Here is an 18,439-nt window from a genome sequence, read left to right as displayed (position 1 = left end):
CGTCCCTACCACTGGCAGCCACTAATCCATTTCTGAAATTTTGTCATTTCAAAAATGCTATATATACCTTACACACATTAGGATGGCCACTACCAAAAAAAAGAACAAATGTTGGTGAGAATGGGTAGAAATTTGAACACTTGTACACTGTTGGTAGGTGATGGGTATGTAAAAAGAAGCAACTGCTGTGGAAAAGAGTACACTGCCTCAAAAAATTACAAATAGAGAATTCCTTGGCAGTCTGGTGGTTAAGACTCAGCGCTTTTACTGCAGAGTCCATGGGTTCAATCCCTGGTCAGGGAAAAAAAACAAAACCCCAAACAATAGCTAAAACATGGAAATAATCCAAGTGCTTATCGACAGATGAATGCATAAGCAAAATGTGGTGTATACATACAATGGGATGTTGTTCAGCCTTGAGAATATTATGCTAAGTAAAAGAAGCCAGTCACAAAAGGGCAACTATTGCAAGATCTCACTTCTGTGAGGTATGTAGTCAAATTCATAGAGACAGAAAGTAGGTTGATGTTTGCCAGGGGCGGGGGACAGAGAGGGATGGGGAGTTAATGTTGAACAGGGATAGAGGTTCAGTTTTACAAAATGCAAAATGTTCTGGAAGACGGATGGCAGTCTTGGTTACATAATAATGTAAATATACTTAATACCACTGAAATGAAGGCTTAAAATTGGTTAAGATGATAAATTGTTATGTGTATTTTACCACAATTAAAACTAAAGGCTTTACATTAATAGTTGGAATCACATATGCAGTACATATGGACTTCCTTGGTGGCTCAGACAGTAAAGAATCTGCCTGCAATAGAGGAGATCCCAGGTTTGATCCCCGGGTCAGGAAGAATCCCTGGAGAAGGGAATGGCTGCCCACGCCAGTATTCTTGCCTGGATAATTCTCTGGACAGAGGAACTTGGCAGGTTACAGTCTATGGGGTCACAAAGAGTTGGACACAACTTAATGACTAACACTTTTACTTTCACATGTAGTACATAATATTTTGGGGTTTTTTTTGCTATGCATAATTCCTTGGAGATTAGTATGTCTTTTATTTTTTTTAGTATGTCTTTTAATAAAGATATTCTTTTTTTTTTTTTTTATTTGACTGAGCTGGATCTCAGTTGTGGCATGTGGGGTCTTCCATTGCGTGGGATCTTTGTTGCGATTCATGGGCTTCTCTGGTTTCGGCACATGGGCTCAGTTGTCCCTGGGCATGTAGGATCTTAGTTCTCTGATCAGGGACCGAACCCGAGTCCCTCGCATTGGAAGGCAGATTCTAAACCACTGAACCACCAAGGAAGTCCCAATAAAGATATTCTTGATTGTTTTTATTTTTGGCTGCACCCTACAACTTGTAGGATCTCAGTACACTGACTAGGGATTGAACCCAGGCCACTGCAATGAAAAGTGCCAGTTCTCACTGGGGAACTCCTTCTTTTATATTTATTGATTTCTGCATTGTTTTAAAATTTTTTTGGTTATCCTAAGGTCATGACGATATTCTGTTATTTTCTATATGTTTTACCATTTTACCTTTCACATTTAGATATACAATCCATCTGGAACTGATTTTGTGTACAAGGTGAGGTTCAAGGTCAAGAATCATTTCTCCCCCAGATTTCCAGTATCTTTTATCAAAAAGACTGTCCTTTTCCCATGGCTCCGCATTGTCATTTTAGTCATAAAATAAGTGTGGGTCTATTGCTGGATTTTCTGTTCTATTCAATGCAATCACTGGTGTACTACGTGCCAGGATCACGGAGTCTTAATTACTTAAAAAGGAGATGGCAGCCCACTCCAGGTGCCATGGACGATTCCATAGACAGAGGAGTCTGGCGTCTGCAGTCCGTGGGGTCACACACAGTTGGACACCACTGAGCAACTAACACTTTCCCTTTTTTTATGTCTTGACGTCTAAGTTTGAATCCTCTCACTTCACTCTTTTTCAAGCTTGTCTTGATTATTCTTATTCCTTTGGCATTTCCCTATAGCTTCAGAATCACTCTGTCGATTAAAAATTTCTTGGGATTTTGATTGGGGTTATATTGAAGGCCAGGGTGCTGCTGCCCCCCAGTGTCGAGGGTGGGGAAGAACAGGCAAAGTGTAGCCTTTAGGCTGAAGGGGTGTGTGGGTGCGTTCCCAGTCTCTCTCCTCACAAAAGGCACGGTACAGGGTGTGGGCATGACCAGATCTTTATTTTACCAGAAGGGACAGGTAGCGGGGCAGTACAGCATCCAAGCCCCAGACCGGACATGCAGCACCCACATGCAGGAACAGCTACACAGGCTGGGGCAGAGCGAGGGGTGGGGGACCAGGGCCACAGGACTCCCGCAGCGTCCCTGCCAGGATGCTGGGGCCCTGGGCTCTTCTGCCTCCTCTGAAGCAAGGAGACAGAGGACCGGGCTGCTTCCCCACGGCTGGAACCTGATCATTTCTGGTCAGGAAGCAAGCCGGCACAAGCGGGGAAGGAGTCCAGCCGGCCTACGGCACTCGATTCTGTACAGGGCTGGCACAGCTCTGCCCACTGGAAGGGCCCGACCTGATACTCAGGGCAGCACAGCCCTAGTAGGAAGGGGGTCTGTACATTTTCTAGTCCCCAGAAGGGCTGGATCCTGATCCCAGAAAGGCTTAGCAGAGCTGGGACCAAGCCCCACTCCAGGGAAGGGGCTTCCCTGAGCACGAGCAGGGGCCTCCTAAGGCCGTAGTAAACCGAGGGAGCTGCTCTACACAGGAGGCCTCGCCTCTGTGCCCGTGGGCGCGGGAGAGAGGTGAGGTGTGAAAGCAGGCCTTGGGCTGGGCAGGGGTTGGCGGACGGCCATGGCCCTGGGCCTGCAGCCACAGCTACCCGGGCCCAGAAGGGCTGGAGTGGGTGAGGCTGGGGACTTCCTGGGGGCAGGTTTTGGGCTGGGAAAACCAGGCCAGGAGAGGGCAGGGTGGCCATCATCCCCAGAATCCCTGCACCCATGCTGAAGCTCTGGCCGGGGCCATGGGGTGAGGGGGTGGACAGAAGCACAGAAAACTTCAAGGCACCAGGATTCTCGGGAGCAGCAAGGCCACCCCCACAGACAGACAAGACTGTGATTGTAATAAACATCAATTTAAACAACATGATGTGTGTAGAGGGTGCCAGGAGAGAGGGAGAGAAAAAGACAGACAAAGGAAGAGACGTACAGGAGAAAAGGGTGCAAGAGACAAACCAGACAGTCGTGGCAGTGAAAGTGAGGCTGTGGGATGGAGGAGAAGAGGGAGGAGACAGACAGAGACAGAGGAGAAGGGAAGACAGCCAGAGGCCTGAACACGCAGCACTTCTGGTCCCTACAGAATAAGGCACCAGAGTCAGTGACGTTCCCGTTGTCCCTGTGGTGTTAAAACGGGTGCTGAAGGTGGGGGCGGTGGCTGCTGAAGGGTGTGGGCCGACGAGACCTCACACTTGTGCACCGGTGGCCTTCTTGATCAGCGGTATCTGCAAGGACGGGAGATGCCATGAGGCCTTGGCTCCAGGGCCCCCACCTCTCTGCCTGGGCAACCCATCGCCGACGGCGAGACACCCACCTTAGACAGGTCCACGCCCGTGAGGGCGTGCACAGAGGCGGGCAGCTCGGCCAGCAGGCGGTTCACTTCTGACGTCACCTTGCTGTTGTCCCCACTGAGGACCACAATCTCATCGACTTTGGTCAGTGGGGCGGCAATTTTGGCAGCAATCTAGGAGGCGGGGTCGAGGGAGAGCTAACTGTTACTCGGACTCCATCCACCTGCCCCATCCAGCATCTCTCCCTCCCATCTCCACCTCACATCATCCCAGTGCGGCCTGGGTGGCCCTTATTTGCAATAAAGGTCAGATGGTCCACTGGGTTAGGGATGAGCCTAGGCTGTTGTAGAGTTCTTCCCCACGCCGCTGAGTACTTCCCCATTTAACCCTCCTAGCCGTCCTGTCGCTGTGTTACTGACAAGGCCCAGAGAAGTCCGGCACTTGCCCAGCCAGTCCCAGCCTGGGGTGGGAGCCTTACCCGGGGCAGGGCGTCCAACACCAAGGCCATCTTAGCTGCGTCTCCGTATTTCTGGTAGGCCTCAGCCTTAAGTTTCATCCGCTCGGCCTCTGCCTTGCCCCTCGCCTCAATGACTGCTGCCTCTGCCTCCCCGATTTTGCGGATCTTCTCTGCTTCTGCCTGAGCCAGGAGGACCTGCTTCACCCTGGGGGAGTCACGGGCAGGCAGGGTCAGTGGGAAGTGCCAGGGGGCCAGTGAACCCTTGAGCCCCCCACTTTGGCAGGTGTCAGGGGTGAGGGACCCATGAGGGCAGTGCCCTGGCCTTCTGGTTCTGGCCTGGAAGAGGGCACTGGCTCCCAGAGGCCAGACTGGAGAGGGGACCTACCTGGGTGCCCTGTGCCAAGCAGCACACCAGGCCCTTAAACCTCTGGCACCTAATTCAGTCTTCCTAACAACCATCCCATGGGGCAGGCGGGTTACCCCTACTTCCCAGTGAGGAAGCTGGCGTGGGGGCCTCCAAGCTTGGCCAGGAGTGGAGGGGTTGCCTGGGTGGCAGAGGAGCCGGACTAAAGCGGGGCCCCCAGCGGCACCTACTTCTCGCCCTCGGCGATCTGCTGTATGCGGTGGGCCTCGGCCTCGGCGGGGCAGCGCACAGTGGCGATGAGTTCCTTGTCGGTGCGCAGGATCTCCTGCGCCTCCACAGCAATCTGCTTCTTGCGCTGCACGACCTCGATCTCAATCTCTTCCTGCCGGATCTTCTGCTGCTCGCGCGCCCCTTGCAGCTCGTAAGCCAGCTGGGCCTCAGCCGTCTGTGGCGGGTGAGGGTGGTCAGCATTTCAGAGGCTGGCCGCCACAGTCCTGGGCCTTGAGCCCTGACCCCGGGACGCCCAACAACTTCTCACCTTGATGTTGACCTCCTCGCTGAAGGCCGACTTCTGCAGCTCGAAGGCTCGTTTGGAGTCGGCGATCTTGGTGTCCGCCATGAACTTCACATCCAGCATCTCCTTCTTGCACTCGGCTTCCTGGGAGCAGGAGGGGCAGGTGCTGAAGGTCCCCCTGAGTAACTGGGGTTCCCACCGCCCCTGCGCTCCCTCGTCCCCAGGGCTGGGAAGGTAGGCTCACATACCCGGATGCCTGCGTCCCGCTCGGCCTCAGCTACTCCGATGTCAGCATCTCTCTGGACCACAGCCGTCTGTGTCTTGCCCAGGGAGCTCAGATAGTCCACTTTGTCATACACATCCTGGGGAGGGAAGGGGAAGTCGTCCCTGGGAATAGTCAGAGGCATAAAGGGGCCCCTCCTGCCAAGCTCCCCTGCCCAGCACGGATGGACACGGGGGCCACAGCCTTCCCGCCACACCACACCTTGATGGTGAAGCTGAGGATCTCGATGCCCATGCGGCCGACGTCAGGGGCTGCCACCTCCCGCACCAGCTTGGCAAACTGGTCTCGGTCCTGATAAATCTGCTCCACCGTCAGGGTCCCTGGGGGCAGAAGGATCGTGGGCTGGCTCCCCTGGGGCCCAGCCAGCTTGGGTAAGGGAGGAGGTGGCCAGGGAGAGGTCTGAGTGTAGGCAGGGGTCACGCAGTCTGTGCTGGGTCTTCCTAGGTTTCTATCTGACTGTGCTGGGTCTTCGTTGTAGCAGGTGGGATCTTTAGCGGCAGCACGTGAACTCTTAAGTTGTGGCATGTGGGATCTAGTTCCCTGACCAGGGATCCAATCTGGGCTCCCTGCCTCGGGAGCGCAAGCTTGGCCACTGGACCAGCAGCGAAGTCCCTGGTGGGTTTCTTCTAACACCGAGTCTCCTCCTGCAGGGTGTGGGCAGGATGAGGAAAAGTGCCCCAAGCAGCCCTAGGTGCCTGACCAGACTGGCAGTCACTCAGCCCCATATCCACGCTCTCTTCTTCACTCGACTCTCCTGACGTTTTGAAAGGAAATACATGACAGAAAACCTGTCAGCTTTTCTGAAGAAGCCTCTCAGTGGGACTGACAGGCCCGCCTGTCCACGGCCCCCTCTCCCCTCCCTGGCCTTGGCCCAGGGATGCTGTGTGGCTCCTTGCAGGTGGCAGAGGGAGAGGGGTCCCTGTCCCAGGCAGGGCCTCACCGAGGATGGAGCGCAGGTGTCCCTCCAGCGTCTGCAGGACGACGTTCTTGATGTCTTGCACGCTCTTGCCCAGGAACTGCTCGCAGGCCACGGCCAGGAGCTCCTTCTCGGTCATGATCTTCACCTGCCGGTGGTCACAGAGGAGCCTGAGCCAGGCTGGAGGCAGGCAGACAGAGGCCCCAGACCCAGGAGGATGGTGGCGGTACCCCTCCCCTCCTTCTCAGGACCTGGAGGCCTGGGGGGAGGGGGAGGGAGTGGTGGTGGGAGGGGATGGGGGTCTGCTGAGGCCTCCAGCAGGGAGAAACACGAGGAACTCATACTGAGAAATTTCACCTTCACTGGCAGCCCCAGGCTCTGCCAGGGCCTCTCTCCTGGACATTCAGGGTTCCTCCCCCCACCCAACCCCTCCAGTCCACCCTTGGCCCCTCAGCCTGCAGGTCTCTGCAAAAAGGAGAATGAGCAACAGGGGTGCAGACAGACAGACTAGGAAAGAGAGCCAGGAGAGGGCAGGAGACAGATCTGCGGTCCATCACCAGGGGTGGGCATCCTCCTGTCTTTCTTCCCCAAGGCACCAGGCCAGCCACTCCTGCACCAGGGGCCCTTGAGATGGCTGAACCTGCCCCGTGAGGATCTCTGGAGAGCAGGAAGCCCCTCACCCAGTCACCGGGCTGGGAATATAACGCAGCTCTGACTCCAGAGCCCAGAGCTCCCTGGCCTCACGTGGCCTCGCCCTCTGGTCCCCACCCTGCAGCCCCCTACCCAGGGGTCAGGGGAGGCCTGCGTTCGGGGGCTTGGCATTTCCGACACCTGCAAAGAACGGGGAGGGGTTAGTGACACAGGAGCCCTAGCACTGCTTCCGTCCTCCGCTGGCCCGCTGGGGAGAGAAGGGGTGTCTTGTTAGTCCTGCTGGGTGGCCGAGAGGCTGAGTGCAAGTTCCGGTGGCGGCGACCCTCTCTGGGAAGGGGGGCGGGCGGGGCCGGGGCCGCTGGAGAGAGACTGCCCCTGGCTGCCGGCCTTTCCTCGTTCCCACCCCAAACCCCAGCATGGGGACGAGGCAGCTCAACGGACATGCGTGGGGCTGCTGAGTTACTATACCTGGGCGACACCCGTCACAGTTAAAGCTACCCCCTCGGCCGTCTCTACGTCCTCACAGCGGGGCTGCAACGTCATAATCTCTAGGGAAATCCTGCCAAGAAATGCAAAACAGGGGCCATGGGTCTGGGGGCCCAGGGCCTGTGGTGCGCGGAAAGACTTTGACATCTCACTGTGCCGGCTGGGACGGGCCAGGGGGGTCCTGCTGCAGGAGACGGAGGGGGTGGGCTCTCCAAGGGGTCGGAGCTGGGAGCGTGTGAGGAGGAGAGGGGTGGGAAGGCAGGGCTGGGGTGCAGATGGCTCAGCGGAAGGAGCGTCATGTGCCACCCATGTGCACATGTGTCCTCTGCTCACATCAGCCTGGCTGGAAGAGCGGGAAAAGGAAGTAGAGAAGTAGTCGGGGGTGGTCTGGGCCGGGGGGCGGGGGCTGGGGCAGGGTGGGCAAGTCTTGGCGTAGCTATGTGTGTTGTCCTGGGACAGCACATAAGTGCTGGTCCTCCAGGCTGTGTTTGTGGGTACCATTTGAACATCCCGCAGGGGCCTTCGCCTGTTCCCTGGGCGTGCTCAGCACCCCAGGGTGTTCCCGAGGCTGCTGAGAAAGCTGCCTCGTACCTGGCATGCTGGGGTATGCCCACTGCTGGGCCAAGATGGAGGTGATCCTGTTTGCCCCGCCCCACCTGGGGAGCCCTGCCGGATCCCTCTACCTGGCATCAGGCCAAGGCTGGAAGCCCATTCTCTGGGGCTGGGGTCAGGTGGGGCCAGTGGAAGAAAAGGTTGGGGTCACGCTAGAGCTTCGGGGCCAAGAAAAGTTCTGCCCAGATGACCTGAGTCTTCAGGGTCCATGTCACCCAGTTGAAAAGGGACCTGGGTATTAGCAGCTCTTTCAAGTGGAGTGTGGGCTTGGAGGGAGACGAGCCTGCTAGGTGGGGTGTCGAGGGAAGCCTGGCTCCTATGCATCCCACGCAAAGGGGCTCTGGGCTTCTTCTCTGCCCTGAAGCCTGCCCTTCCACGGCGATGAGTGGTGGGTGTGATGGGGACAGTCTTCTTCCCCATTAAGGATAAGAGGATGGGTGAGGCAGGGTGTGGGGAGGCAGGGTGTAGGGGTGCCAGGTTTTGCCTGAGAAGCTGAAGGACAATTTCATGGAAGGGTGGAGGATGGGTAAGGTGACATGTAGGTCTCCTCTGGCCTGGGGACCCGCCAGCATGCAGGCTCTGAGAGGCAGGGGCTTTCTGATGTCCATTGCTGCCTCCGCTGTGCTGGGAGCTGACAAGACGCTCAGCAGGGAGCTGGCAAACGGACCAATGAAGATGGGAACCTGTGTTGCTAAATGCCCTGGCTCAGGAAAGGGTTTCATCTCTATGGCTGCATGGCAGTGAGGAGGGAGACAGAAGGTCGCTTGCTTTCCCAGGTGAGATCAAGTCTGTGATACAGATGGCGTTCCTCGAGCACTTCTTTTCTGAAAATCCCAAAGCGAGCACCCTTACATTACTTTACTTGCCTTTCTAATATTCCTACAAGGCTCAGGGAGGGCTTGATTCTCCCCCTTTTGCAGATGGGGAAGCTGAAGTCTGGTGACAAAGACAGCTGCTCAAAGGCCTCTCGACAGAGAATCAGGGGCAGGGAATGGCCATGGCTCTTTTTGCTCAGGCCTGTCAAGGAGGTTGGAGGTGGTCAAGGGGTGGGGTAAACACAATTCCCCAAGGGGCCCGTTTTCCTGGCGCTGCAGGGAGGAGGGTGTCGGCCTGGAGAAGGCACGGGCAAGAAGCTCTGTGATGCCTGGAGGACTAGGACTCTGGCAGGAGTTGTTAGGACAGACCCCTCCCGATCTGGGCAGTCCACCTCTGTCACCAAAAGGGCCTGTGTCTTCTTCTGCCTCAGCTTACTCTCAGTGTAGGCTTGGTGTCCAAGGACACCCCCTGGCAGACTTGGGCAGAGCTCCCAGAAGCCCTCACTCTCTCTCCCCACTCGCAGCCCCCCATGAGCCCGGACAAGGGAGTGGGGGCCATCCAGAGCAGTGGTGGTGGGAGCAGAGGGCAGGGAGGCACGCTTTCAGGAAAAGGGAGTCCATCTGGAGTCTGCCAGGCCCCCGAAGGGCAGGAAGAGAGGAGGTTAGACACAGAGGAGGAAGCAGGCGGGTTATTACCTGTGCAACCCCTGTTACGAATAGCGGGACCCCCTCCGACGTCTCAATATTCTCACAGCGACACAGGATGGTCATAACCTCCAGAGACAGTCTGAGGAGCAGCCGGGAGAGGGAGGGAAAGGTAGGGACAGGAAGGGGGAGGAGGGGACACAGCAAACACACACAGTGGTTACCAGACAAGCACCGGATGCCTGAGGCCTGGGGGCTGGGGGTGGGGTCGCTCTCAAAACTTCAGCTCCCATCCCCCACTGCCAGCTCGGCTAGGCCTTAGGGGGCCAGAGACACCCCGGCGCTGGCCTGAGGCCTCTGGGTCTCTTCTCCAGCCCCTACACCCTTCCAGTGAGAAGCTGCTGGGCTGGAGGTAAAGCCTGCTGATGCCCTGGGCCCGTGGCCTGAGGCTGGGAGGCTGCCTGTGCGCAGGGCACCGGGGTTACCCACTGCCTCACTTTCCCAGGAGATTCCTTGCACTGTCTGGCTGGCAGTCCGAGCTCCTTGCTCCAGACAGAGGCAAACCTGTGTTTCCAGAAGCTGGGGTGGGGGGTGGGGGGGGCCACTCTGGGGGTTCATGAGTCGCAGCAAATACTGAATCCTGTTCAGGGCACAACCCCTCAAGGCCTGTGCTACTTATCCCTAAGAAGGCAATTTAGGCCCAGAAGAGTCTAAAGAGATTTTTGGATTTTCTGATTTGCGGGGGTGGGATGTGTCAAGGAAGGCTGGGGAAGGGGGGAAGTGTGTGCACCCCTGCCAATATTCACAGGGACAACTGGGAGTCACTCACTTCCAGAGCTGGACACAGGCAGAGTCATTGCAAAGAAAAGGTGCGTGGAAGCTACCTGGGCCTCCCAGGGGCAAGGTGTGTGCCCGTAAGTGCTGGGTGCTGGACCAGGCAGAGGCCAGCCTGTGGACAGCACAGAAGGTTTCCTTAAACCAGAGGGAAGGAGGGCAGAGGCTGAGGTGAAGGAGCAGAAGCAAGTGGAGTGGGGGGACAGGGAGCAGGAGGCAATGTGGGTCCCCCCACTCTCCAGCCATGCGCATGTACACAGGTTGACTGCCTTCCGGCCCCTCCCTAACAGCACACTCAGGCCGAGAGCAGCAGACCCAGCTCAGACAGGCACCCATCAAGCTCTCTTTGGGGAAGGAGGAGAGGGAGACAGGAAAGAGGGGGGAGGGAGGGAGGGGAGGACAGAGGGAGGGAGGGAAGGAGACAGGAAAGGGGGGGTGGGGGGGAGGAGGGGAGGGAGAGGTGGGAGGGAGACAGGAAAGAGGGAGCAGGGAGGGAGACAGGAAAGAGGGGAGGAGGGAGGGGAGGACAGAGGGAGGGAAGGAGACAGGAAAGGGGGGGTGGGGGAGGGGGGAGGAGGGAGGAGGGAGGGAGACAGGAAAGGGGGAGGGTGGGGAAGGGGGGGTGGGGGGAGGGGGAGGAGGGAGGAAGGAGACAGGAAAGGGGGGATGGGGGAGGAGGGAGGAGGGGAGGGAGAGGAGGGAGGGAGACAGGAAAGAGGGCAGAGGGAGGGGAGGAGAGAGGGAGGAGGGAGGGAGACAGGAAAGGGGGAGGGTGGGGGGAGGAGGGAGGGAGACAGGAAAGGGGGAGGGTGAGGGAGGGGGAAAGGGGGGGAGGGGAGGAGGAAGGGAGACAGGAAAGGGGGAGGGTGGGGGAGGGGAAGGGGAGGAGGGGAGGGAGGAAGAGGGAGGGAAGGAGACAGGAAAGGGGGAGGGTGGGGAGGAGGGGGAAGAGGGGGAGGGGAGGGACTGGAAAGAGAGGGGAGAGAAAGGGAGGGGAGGAGGGAGGAGGGGAGGGAGTGGGGAGAGGGGAGAAAGGATGAGGGAGGAGGAGGGAAGGAGTGGGGAGGAGGGAGGCTGCAGCTCAGAGGCCAGAAGTGGAGGAACCGCTCAGGTTAGGGAGAGACAGCTGCCCCCATCGGGGCCTCAGGACAGGACAGGCCATGGCAGCAAAGGGCAGCGGGAGAGACCTCACTGGCTCTGGAGAAGAACAGCTGACACTGAGGGCAGGTGACATCGAGGATGGCTGTGGAAAGGACCTCAAATAGGAGGCTGGGTTAGAAACCTAGACCTCCACTCTGACCTAGGAAGCGCCTGCTGGCCTCGGGGAAACAAAAGTCCCCGCTGGGGGAGACGCCCCTGCAGCAGGCTAGGGGACAGGGAAGGGGCCGCCCCAGGAACCCATGAGTGGGCCCTGCTGAGCCTGGGTGTCGAAGAGCCAGCTGCTCCTAGGATGAAGCACAAGGCCCCCTACCCCTCACCTTCAAACCTGCCGTCAGAGAAGCCGGGCCCTGCTGTCTTGGGGCTCTGCTCCCGGGAGCAGGAAGCGGGAGGGGACCAACCACGGTGTGGAGAAAGGGCCTCTGGGGTGTCAGTAGTACCCGGCAGCGGATGCCTGGCAGGACAGGTCTCGGGGCAAGTGGACACTCTCCAGTCGAGGAGCTTGGACAAGACACTCTGCTGTCCCAGGACTGCGTTGTGGGTGTGGGGTGGGAGGTGACAGTGTCTCTGGAGAGGGGTCCCATGGCTCCTGTCAGGCCAGGGGGCCCCCTCAGGAGTCTTAGGATCCAGAGAGGAAGTTGTGACTGCTACTAATTACTTTATGAACACTTTTGACCTCGGGCCAGAAGAGTTTCCCAAGATCCTTCAACTGAGGAAGGACCAAGAGTGGGGAAAGATGGGCAGTGGAGGGAGTTAGGAGAGATCAGAGAAGTTAAATCGTTGTGACATGCTTCCCATGCCCCTGACCTGAGCCAGCACCCTCAGACTCCCCGGAGCCCCAAGCACTAGCAGCTCCCTGCAGCCATGAGGCGTCTCTTTGCCAAGACTGAGATACAGGGGGATTTCCACTGGAATCTCCACTGCTTCCCCTTCACAGGACCCCCACCCCTGCCAACGGGCCTGCGCTTTCATAGCTCTGCCGCCTGTGTCGCCTGGCTCCTGGCCTGGAAGAATCTGGGCCCCTCCTTCCCTGATCTCCCATAATCAGGAAGGGGGTGCTGGTGGAGAGGTGGCCACCCAGCCTCATCTCCTCCTGGGTGGGCAGTGAGGGGAACAGGAGAGGCCTGGGAACAGGAGAACCCTTTCCCTGCCCCGGGCTCTGGGAAAGCCAGCAGGTAGAGCCTGAGCTGAAATCTCCTTTCCCCTTCTAAGTCTCTCCAGACTGACGGAGGAGGTCCAGACCCATCTTGCCCAGCCCCAGCGCCAATTCCTTAGATCTGCATCCTTTGTCTTTAATACACAGAGCCCCTTCAGGCTGTAACCATCATCTGCCATTTAGCCCCTGCCTACATTGTCCCGGGGTCTGCACAAGGTAGGGGTCTCTTCAAGCCTTTCCTCCTTCCTAGGACCACTTCAAACAGGTGTGTTATTAAGGCTTCGTGAATAATTCTGAGCTAGAATCAGGGCGTTAGGGTTCTGCCTGAATTGCCTGGGGCAGAAGTGATGCTCTCCCTGGAAAAAGCACACCCACCAAGGAGGAGCTGCCCACAGACAGCCCTCCTGCCTCCCCATGTAATCCATTCCACCTGCCTCTTGGGAGGTCCCCCCAACCTGAGTGGAATGCAGCAAGTGGTAGATGCTTTAGCTCAAGTGGCATGAAGGGGGTAAGGATAGTCTTCTCCCAGCCCACCAGGATGCCCGATCGCCAGCCCCCAGGCTCTTACCTCTGAGTGTCGGAGATACACCACCAAGCCCAGGCCCAGCCGCCAAACACATACTGTTTATAGTCGGAACCACAACAGCCCCCTGGAGAGCAAAGCAAACCATGTCTGGTCAGTCAGTCCTTGGGTCTGTCTACCCTCCAACACTTCCATCAGCAATGTTGGGCCTTCACCTGCATTGACAACTCCCACCACCGGGCACCAGGTGTGGAGGTTACAGATAAATGGGAGACAGGCCCTTAAGGCCTTGGGATCTAGTTTGTTAGACAGGCAATTTGCATAGAAATGAGGGGAGCCAATGAGTGGTTCAGAATGTATGTGCTTTCAGAGAACAAAGTCAGTGGGCAAGAGTGAACAGTGAAGCTTCCATCTTTGATTCAACCATCACTTCAGCAAACAAGTACTTTTCTGTGCTAGGGAAACAGAGATGAAGGTACTGTTCCTCTCTTAAAAAGAGGTGGGACTCGGAGGAGTGACCTTTTCCTGAGCTGATGGTTGTACCATGCGACTGGCCTGTTACCAGGATGGGATCAGTCCCAGAGGGAAAGCAGGTGGAAGGCTAATACAAAGGAGTCTATGAGCCAAGGGGCGGGGTGGGGGTGGGCGCTGGCTCACGCTCAGCAGACCTCTCAGTGAGGCTGGTTCCCAGGGGTTCAGAGTGAATGGGAGCAGATGGGGAAGAAGGCAAGACCTCAAAACAGAAGCCAACTCATGGTACCAACTGGAAAAGTGAGAGAAAGGGAAAAGGCCTAAAAAGGAAATGACTCCTGGAAACTATGTATCAACTAAATAGCCCGTTGAATCTGGTCACAACCCAGATTCACTTCGTGGATGAGCTCCGCACAATCTCTATACAGAAATGAGAAAAATCAGTTCTTGAAATTCTTGTTGCAAACCCTCCTGCTGATGTCAAAATTAATCAACAAGTTCAAGAAAACTTAGTAAAAGCAAGATGGGCTATTCCCTGGCAGAAACAGATGATTCAGAGGAAATGTGACGGCAAAAAGCCAGTGGGGGTCATTTCCGCATTCACAAACTTGGGTTTTCAGGAAAGTCTAGGGTGAGTGCCTCCCAAGGTCAAAGGTCAGGGGTAGTTTTGTGTAGCTGGGTTAGTGTCTCTGAGGCCTCATGGCAGGGGACAAAGCCAGGTAGAAGGGCAGAGGGCAGACTGCAGAGTACTATAAGTATTGGGCCAAGCAGGGGTGCTGTGTGTATGTGCCTGAGTGATGGGGAAGTCATTTAAGCTAAGAAACCACACTTATATTTGCATTTTAGAAACCCGACTTTGCACAAGGAGAAAGATACCTAGGTCAGGGAGGCTGGGGAGAAGCAGCCTCTTGCAGTGACCCAGGCCACACACAGTGGCTGACATGGGGGGATAATTACTAGAGTAGTCTTATCCAAGAGAACATCCTTCTCGGATTGAAATGTTCCACAGCTGTGCTGTGCAACAAAACAGCCATTCAGGACATATGCTATTGAGCACTGGAAATCTGGCTGGTATAACCAAGAAAATGAATTTTAATTAACTTAAATTAACCTGTGGCTCATGGCTACCATATTGGACAGTGTAGGTCGAGAGCCAGGGTTTGGGTGGGTGGTCAGGTCAACAACCAAACAGAGACAGTAGAATCATGAACTGGAGAGAAGTTTTAGATAGGTGGAGGGACCACCTGATGCGAACAGCCGACTCACTGGAAAAGACCCTGATGCTGGGAAAGATTGAAAGCAGGAGGAGAAGGGGGCGACAGAGGATGAGATGGTTGGCTGGCATCACCGACTTGATGGACATGAATTTCAGCAAGCTCCAGGTGATAGTGAAGGGCAGGGAAGCCTGGCGTGCTGCAGTCCACGGGGCTGGAGAGTTGGACACAATTTAGCGACTGAACAACAACAAAGGAACAAAGATTCCACAAGTGTGGCGGGCCTGCCAAGATAGACAGCTGGCAAGTGATACCGCCCACTGGGCAGCCCACCCTGTCTCCTGGGTCTGCCCTGTGCATGGTGTACAAGCAGCTGAGCCTGAGGTCCAGGGAGCCGGGAGCATCCCCGCAGTGTGAACAGGGCCAGGAAGAGGTTGTAGGTCTCTGGAAACACCTGTTCACAGGACTGCCGCTCAAGGTAAGCCACTGCAGGCTGCTCTGCCCTGGGGATGGGGCGAGAGGAGCCTCTGAGGACCAGCAGTCGACTTGAAACCAAAACCATCTCGGGATCCAGTGAAACTGGAAGAGGATCAAAAACCACAGCTTGTTCCACTTCTTCTGGCCTGGTGGGGGCTGGGGCACAGCGGCACAGCTTTCTCCAACCAACCCAGGGCACTTCTCAGGGGGCAGGGGGAGGAGGTGGTGGCGGGGTGGGATGGGGGCGAGGGGGCCAAGGGTGGGAATCCACGCTTTGAAGTGCAAAGTGAAGCATTAGTCACTCAGTTGTTTCCGACTCTGTACGACCTCATGGACTGTCAGGTTCCCTGTCCATGGAATTCTCTGGGCAAGAATACTGGAGGGAGTAGCCTTTTTTTTTTTTACCTCTAACTTATTCTTTGACCTTGGGAGCAGGCTGCCACAGCTCAGGCTGGGCCTCGGCCAAGGGTAACATGGCCAGGTTCCCAGGGGTAGCAACAACAGGAAGCTGGGGCTGCCTGGCTGCCCTACCCCCAGCAGCCTCCTCCCCTGGAAGGCATCTTCCTCCCAGCTTCCTGGTCACCCTGGGGACCACTCCCAAAAGAGGACTCTTAGGTGATCCTTTCTTGACCTCCCCAGTTCTTACTGTCTCCAGACCTGGAGAAAATCCTCCTAATTTTATCTCACTTCTTCTAACCCAACCCACTTTCCTTTGCTCTGTCCTCAACCAAGCTGAAGGATCACAAAATATCCTTTCAGTTAAGGTTAGTGTAAATAAAAATGTACTATTTTCCTCTTATCAAATGCAAAGACCTCTAAATTCTATCCACAAACTTCAGGTTAAGAATTTTTGACCTACTGTAGAGATAAGAGAAAGGTATATGGTGTTTGGATTCCCCAAAAGTAGAAACAGAGAAAAAAAAATTGTGTATTACAGAATGAAGAAGTGAGGATAGACAAGAAGAACCTCCAGACTTTTCAAGTGGAAAAGATGATCATGATATACATCAACATCCTCCTCCTGAAAGCGGGCTGCGTGAGATGCCCCTGGAATTAGAAGTGAAAGTCGCTCAGTCATGACTCTTAGCAATTCCATGGACTATATAGTCCATGGAATTTTCTAGGTCAGAATCCTGGAGTGGGTAGCCATTCCTTCTCCAGGGGATCTTTCCAACCCAGGGATCGAACCCAGGTGTCCCGCACAGCAGGCAGATTCTTTACCAGCTGAGCCACCGTGGAAGCCACCTGGACTTCGATGCAGGTCCAATTAATGGGGTGTAGGGAACAGGACTGGAAGTCCACATGCTAGCGAGAGCCACAGTGCAGTTCGACCATCTCAAATCCCAAGGTGCTATTATGCTGGGTATCATCTCTCTCCTCTTCCACCTTCCCTCGACTTCAGCTCTCTTAATTCTCAGCGTGGCCTCCTCCCCACACCCCTAAAACAGCTTCGAAGTTAGCACTGCCTTGGCCTCTGGCTAGAGTACCCTGGCAACTTGGAAGGCAGGGAGTAGCCCGTCTTAGGGGTTCTTTTTGCCCCTCAGTTTCAGGATTGCCGCAAAGACAAAACTGGAGCTTCTTCTCCTTGGCCCAGAGTCTGGGCTTCTAGAGAGAAATACCACACAAAAATGCAAGTGTGGTGTAGATTCAGTTTTCTAAAAACCTTTAGGAGTGGAGGCTAGGAGACTGGCTCAGGTCTGAGAAGAGGAACAGCTTTGACCTCAGTGCTCTCTGGGGGTCTCCCTGGCGACCCCAATGCTATCTTCTCTAGTTTTCAGGGAAGTGAAAGATTTTTTTTTTTTTTTGGCTGTGCTGCAGGGCTTGCAGGATCTTAGTTCCCTGACCAGGGATCAAGCCCCGGGTCACTGCAGTGAAACCACGGAGTCCCTACCTCTGGACAGCCAGGGAAGTGAAGGATCTTAATTTCCCCACAGGAGTAGGGTCCTAGTCAGAGAGATTTACGATTTCCTGTCCCAGGGCAGAGATCACTTTTAGATCCAAACTGAACCAAAGTCCATGAAATTTCCCAATGGATTCATCCCAGCTCTCAAAGTGGGTGGCAACAAGCCCTGGTCCAGCCCACCCTCTTCTGCTCAGTTCTGCAGCTGGTCCTAACAACTCTGTGCACAGGTGGAGAATCCATATTGACAGTGGGAAGTAGGATATGAGCGTTTCCTGCAGCTACAGGCCTCCTCGCTGTCGGGGAAACACGGGCTTCTCCCCAGCACCCGCGCCATTGGCTGCACAAACTGGTGGCTTGAAAGGCTTCTGCCACTTCCCAAAACATCCAAATACACAATTTAAATAGGAGCCTTATGAAAAAATAAAAATAATAATAATAAAAAAATAAATAGCAGCCTTATGGCAAGACCTCTCTCCCTCCCCCAACATTGCGGAGCCCCCTTCCCGCCTAAGCGGCAACAGAAATTCTGGAGTCTGCAGCATTTTGCAACCAAGAGCAACACAGCCCGGAGCCAGGTTTCTCAACCTGTAGAGGCCGCACCCGTGTCTCCGGGGCGGGCAGTGTCAGTAAAGCCCGGCAAGCCTCAGCCTGCTCGGAATTAACGGATCTGTGCCCAGAACCCAAGGATCCAGGTCCACCGCCCCTCCCCAGACAGGCACCTGCGACCCACCCAACCCTCGTTCCGGGCGCTGGCATCCAGCCAGACAGTGTTCCCGGAACCCCAAAGCTTCGGCTCGGGATCCTCTAGGCCACAGGGGAGACCCTGCCCAAAGTAGGAGGCGGAGAAAGGAAATGAGGGAATAAACACGGGCAAACACGCAGGGCGCGGAGGTGGGGGGAGCGCCTGGCCGGTGCCCTAGGGCGCGGAGCACGGAGAGTGGGGGGTCCCTGCTGGGAGGGATCTCCGGAGCTACCGTAGACTCAGGCCCCACCCCCGGCACTGCCCACCGCCCCCCAGCCCTCAGAGCCCTTCCTCGGCCTGGCCCCTCTCCCGCCCTCCCAGGCACAGCCCCCGCCCCAAACACCCTCCCGGCGCCGGGAGTTCCAGACCCACCTCCCTCGGGGCCCCCTCACCTGAAACCACCAGCGCCTCGTTGGGCCCCACCGTGTGACAATTGCCCATGGCGCCGGCGGGACGGAGGGGCCCCCCGGGGGTCGCGGAGACCTGGACAGCAGCCTCCGGACCGCACCCCGCGCGCGCGCCCGCCCGCACCGCCGGCCTCGCCCTGCCTGTCGGGCCACCCCCAGCGGCCGCCCGCCCGCACCCCTCCGCGGCCGCAGCGCCGCCGGAAGTGTGGCGGCGGAGGGCGGGGCCGGCGCGGCCTGCGAGGCGATCTGCGCGCTACCCGTGGAGTCAA

The 18,439-nt window shown here is 56.5% G+C and overlaps 1 protein-coding gene across 4 annotated transcripts; it reads right to left on the bottom strand.

The window, feature by feature from the left end:
- Positions 1-2,187: 2,187 nt before the first annotated feature.
- On the bottom strand, positions 2,188-18,347 carry FLOT2 (flotillin 2). 4 transcript variants are annotated; one of them, XM_065908522.1, is made up of 11 exons: positions 18,156-18,347; positions 13,002-13,083; positions 9,337-9,427; positions 6,101-6,224; positions 5,362-5,480; positions 5,126-5,239; positions 4,902-5,021; positions 4,594-4,808; positions 4,021-4,204; positions 3,566-3,715; positions 2,188-3,476 (listed from the first exon to the last, which is right to left on the bottom strand). In XM_065908522.1, exons 1-11 carry the CDS (start codon positions 18,202-18,204, stop codon positions 3,438-3,440), a joined length of 1,287 nt encoding a protein of 428 aa, XP_065764594.1. In that variant the 5' UTR covers positions 18,205-18,347; the 3' UTR covers positions 2,188-3,437. The 4 variants fall into 4 exon arrangements, with proteins under 4 accessions (XP_065764594.1, XP_065764593.1, XP_065764595.1 ...); XM_065908521.1 differs by lacking the exon at positions 9,337-9,427 and adding an exon at positions 7,196-7,286; XM_065908523.1 differs by lacking the exon at positions 18,156-18,347 and adding an exon at positions 7,196-7,286 and having other exon boundaries at positions 13,002-13,049.
- Between the last annotated feature and the right edge of the window lie 92 nt (positions 18,348-18,439).

This window comes from Muntiacus reevesi, chromosome 18, assembly GCF_963930625.1.
Source record: "Muntiacus reevesi chromosome 18, mMunRee1.1, whole genome shotgun sequence".
Classification (NCBI taxonomy): Eukaryota; Metazoa; Chordata; class Mammalia; order Artiodactyla; family Cervidae; genus Muntiacus; species Muntiacus reevesi.
This window is presented reverse-complemented; position numbering and strand designations above follow the sequence as displayed.

Bases quoted from the DNA above. Each gene is read 5' to 3' on its own strand.
- FLOT2 (XM_065908522.1), bottom strand. From the start codon at position 18,204: ATGGGCAATTGTCACACGGTGGGGCCCAACGAGGCGCTGGTGGTTTCA. The intron at 13,084-18,155 runs GTGAGGGGGCCC...TTTGCTCTCCAG, and splicing joins CGAGGCGCTGGTGGTTTCAG to GGGGCTGTTGTGGTTCCGAC. The intron at 4,809-4,901 runs GTGAGAAGTTGT...CACCCGCCACAG, and splicing joins GCGAGGAGGTCAACATCAAG to ACGGCTGAGGCCCAGCTGGC.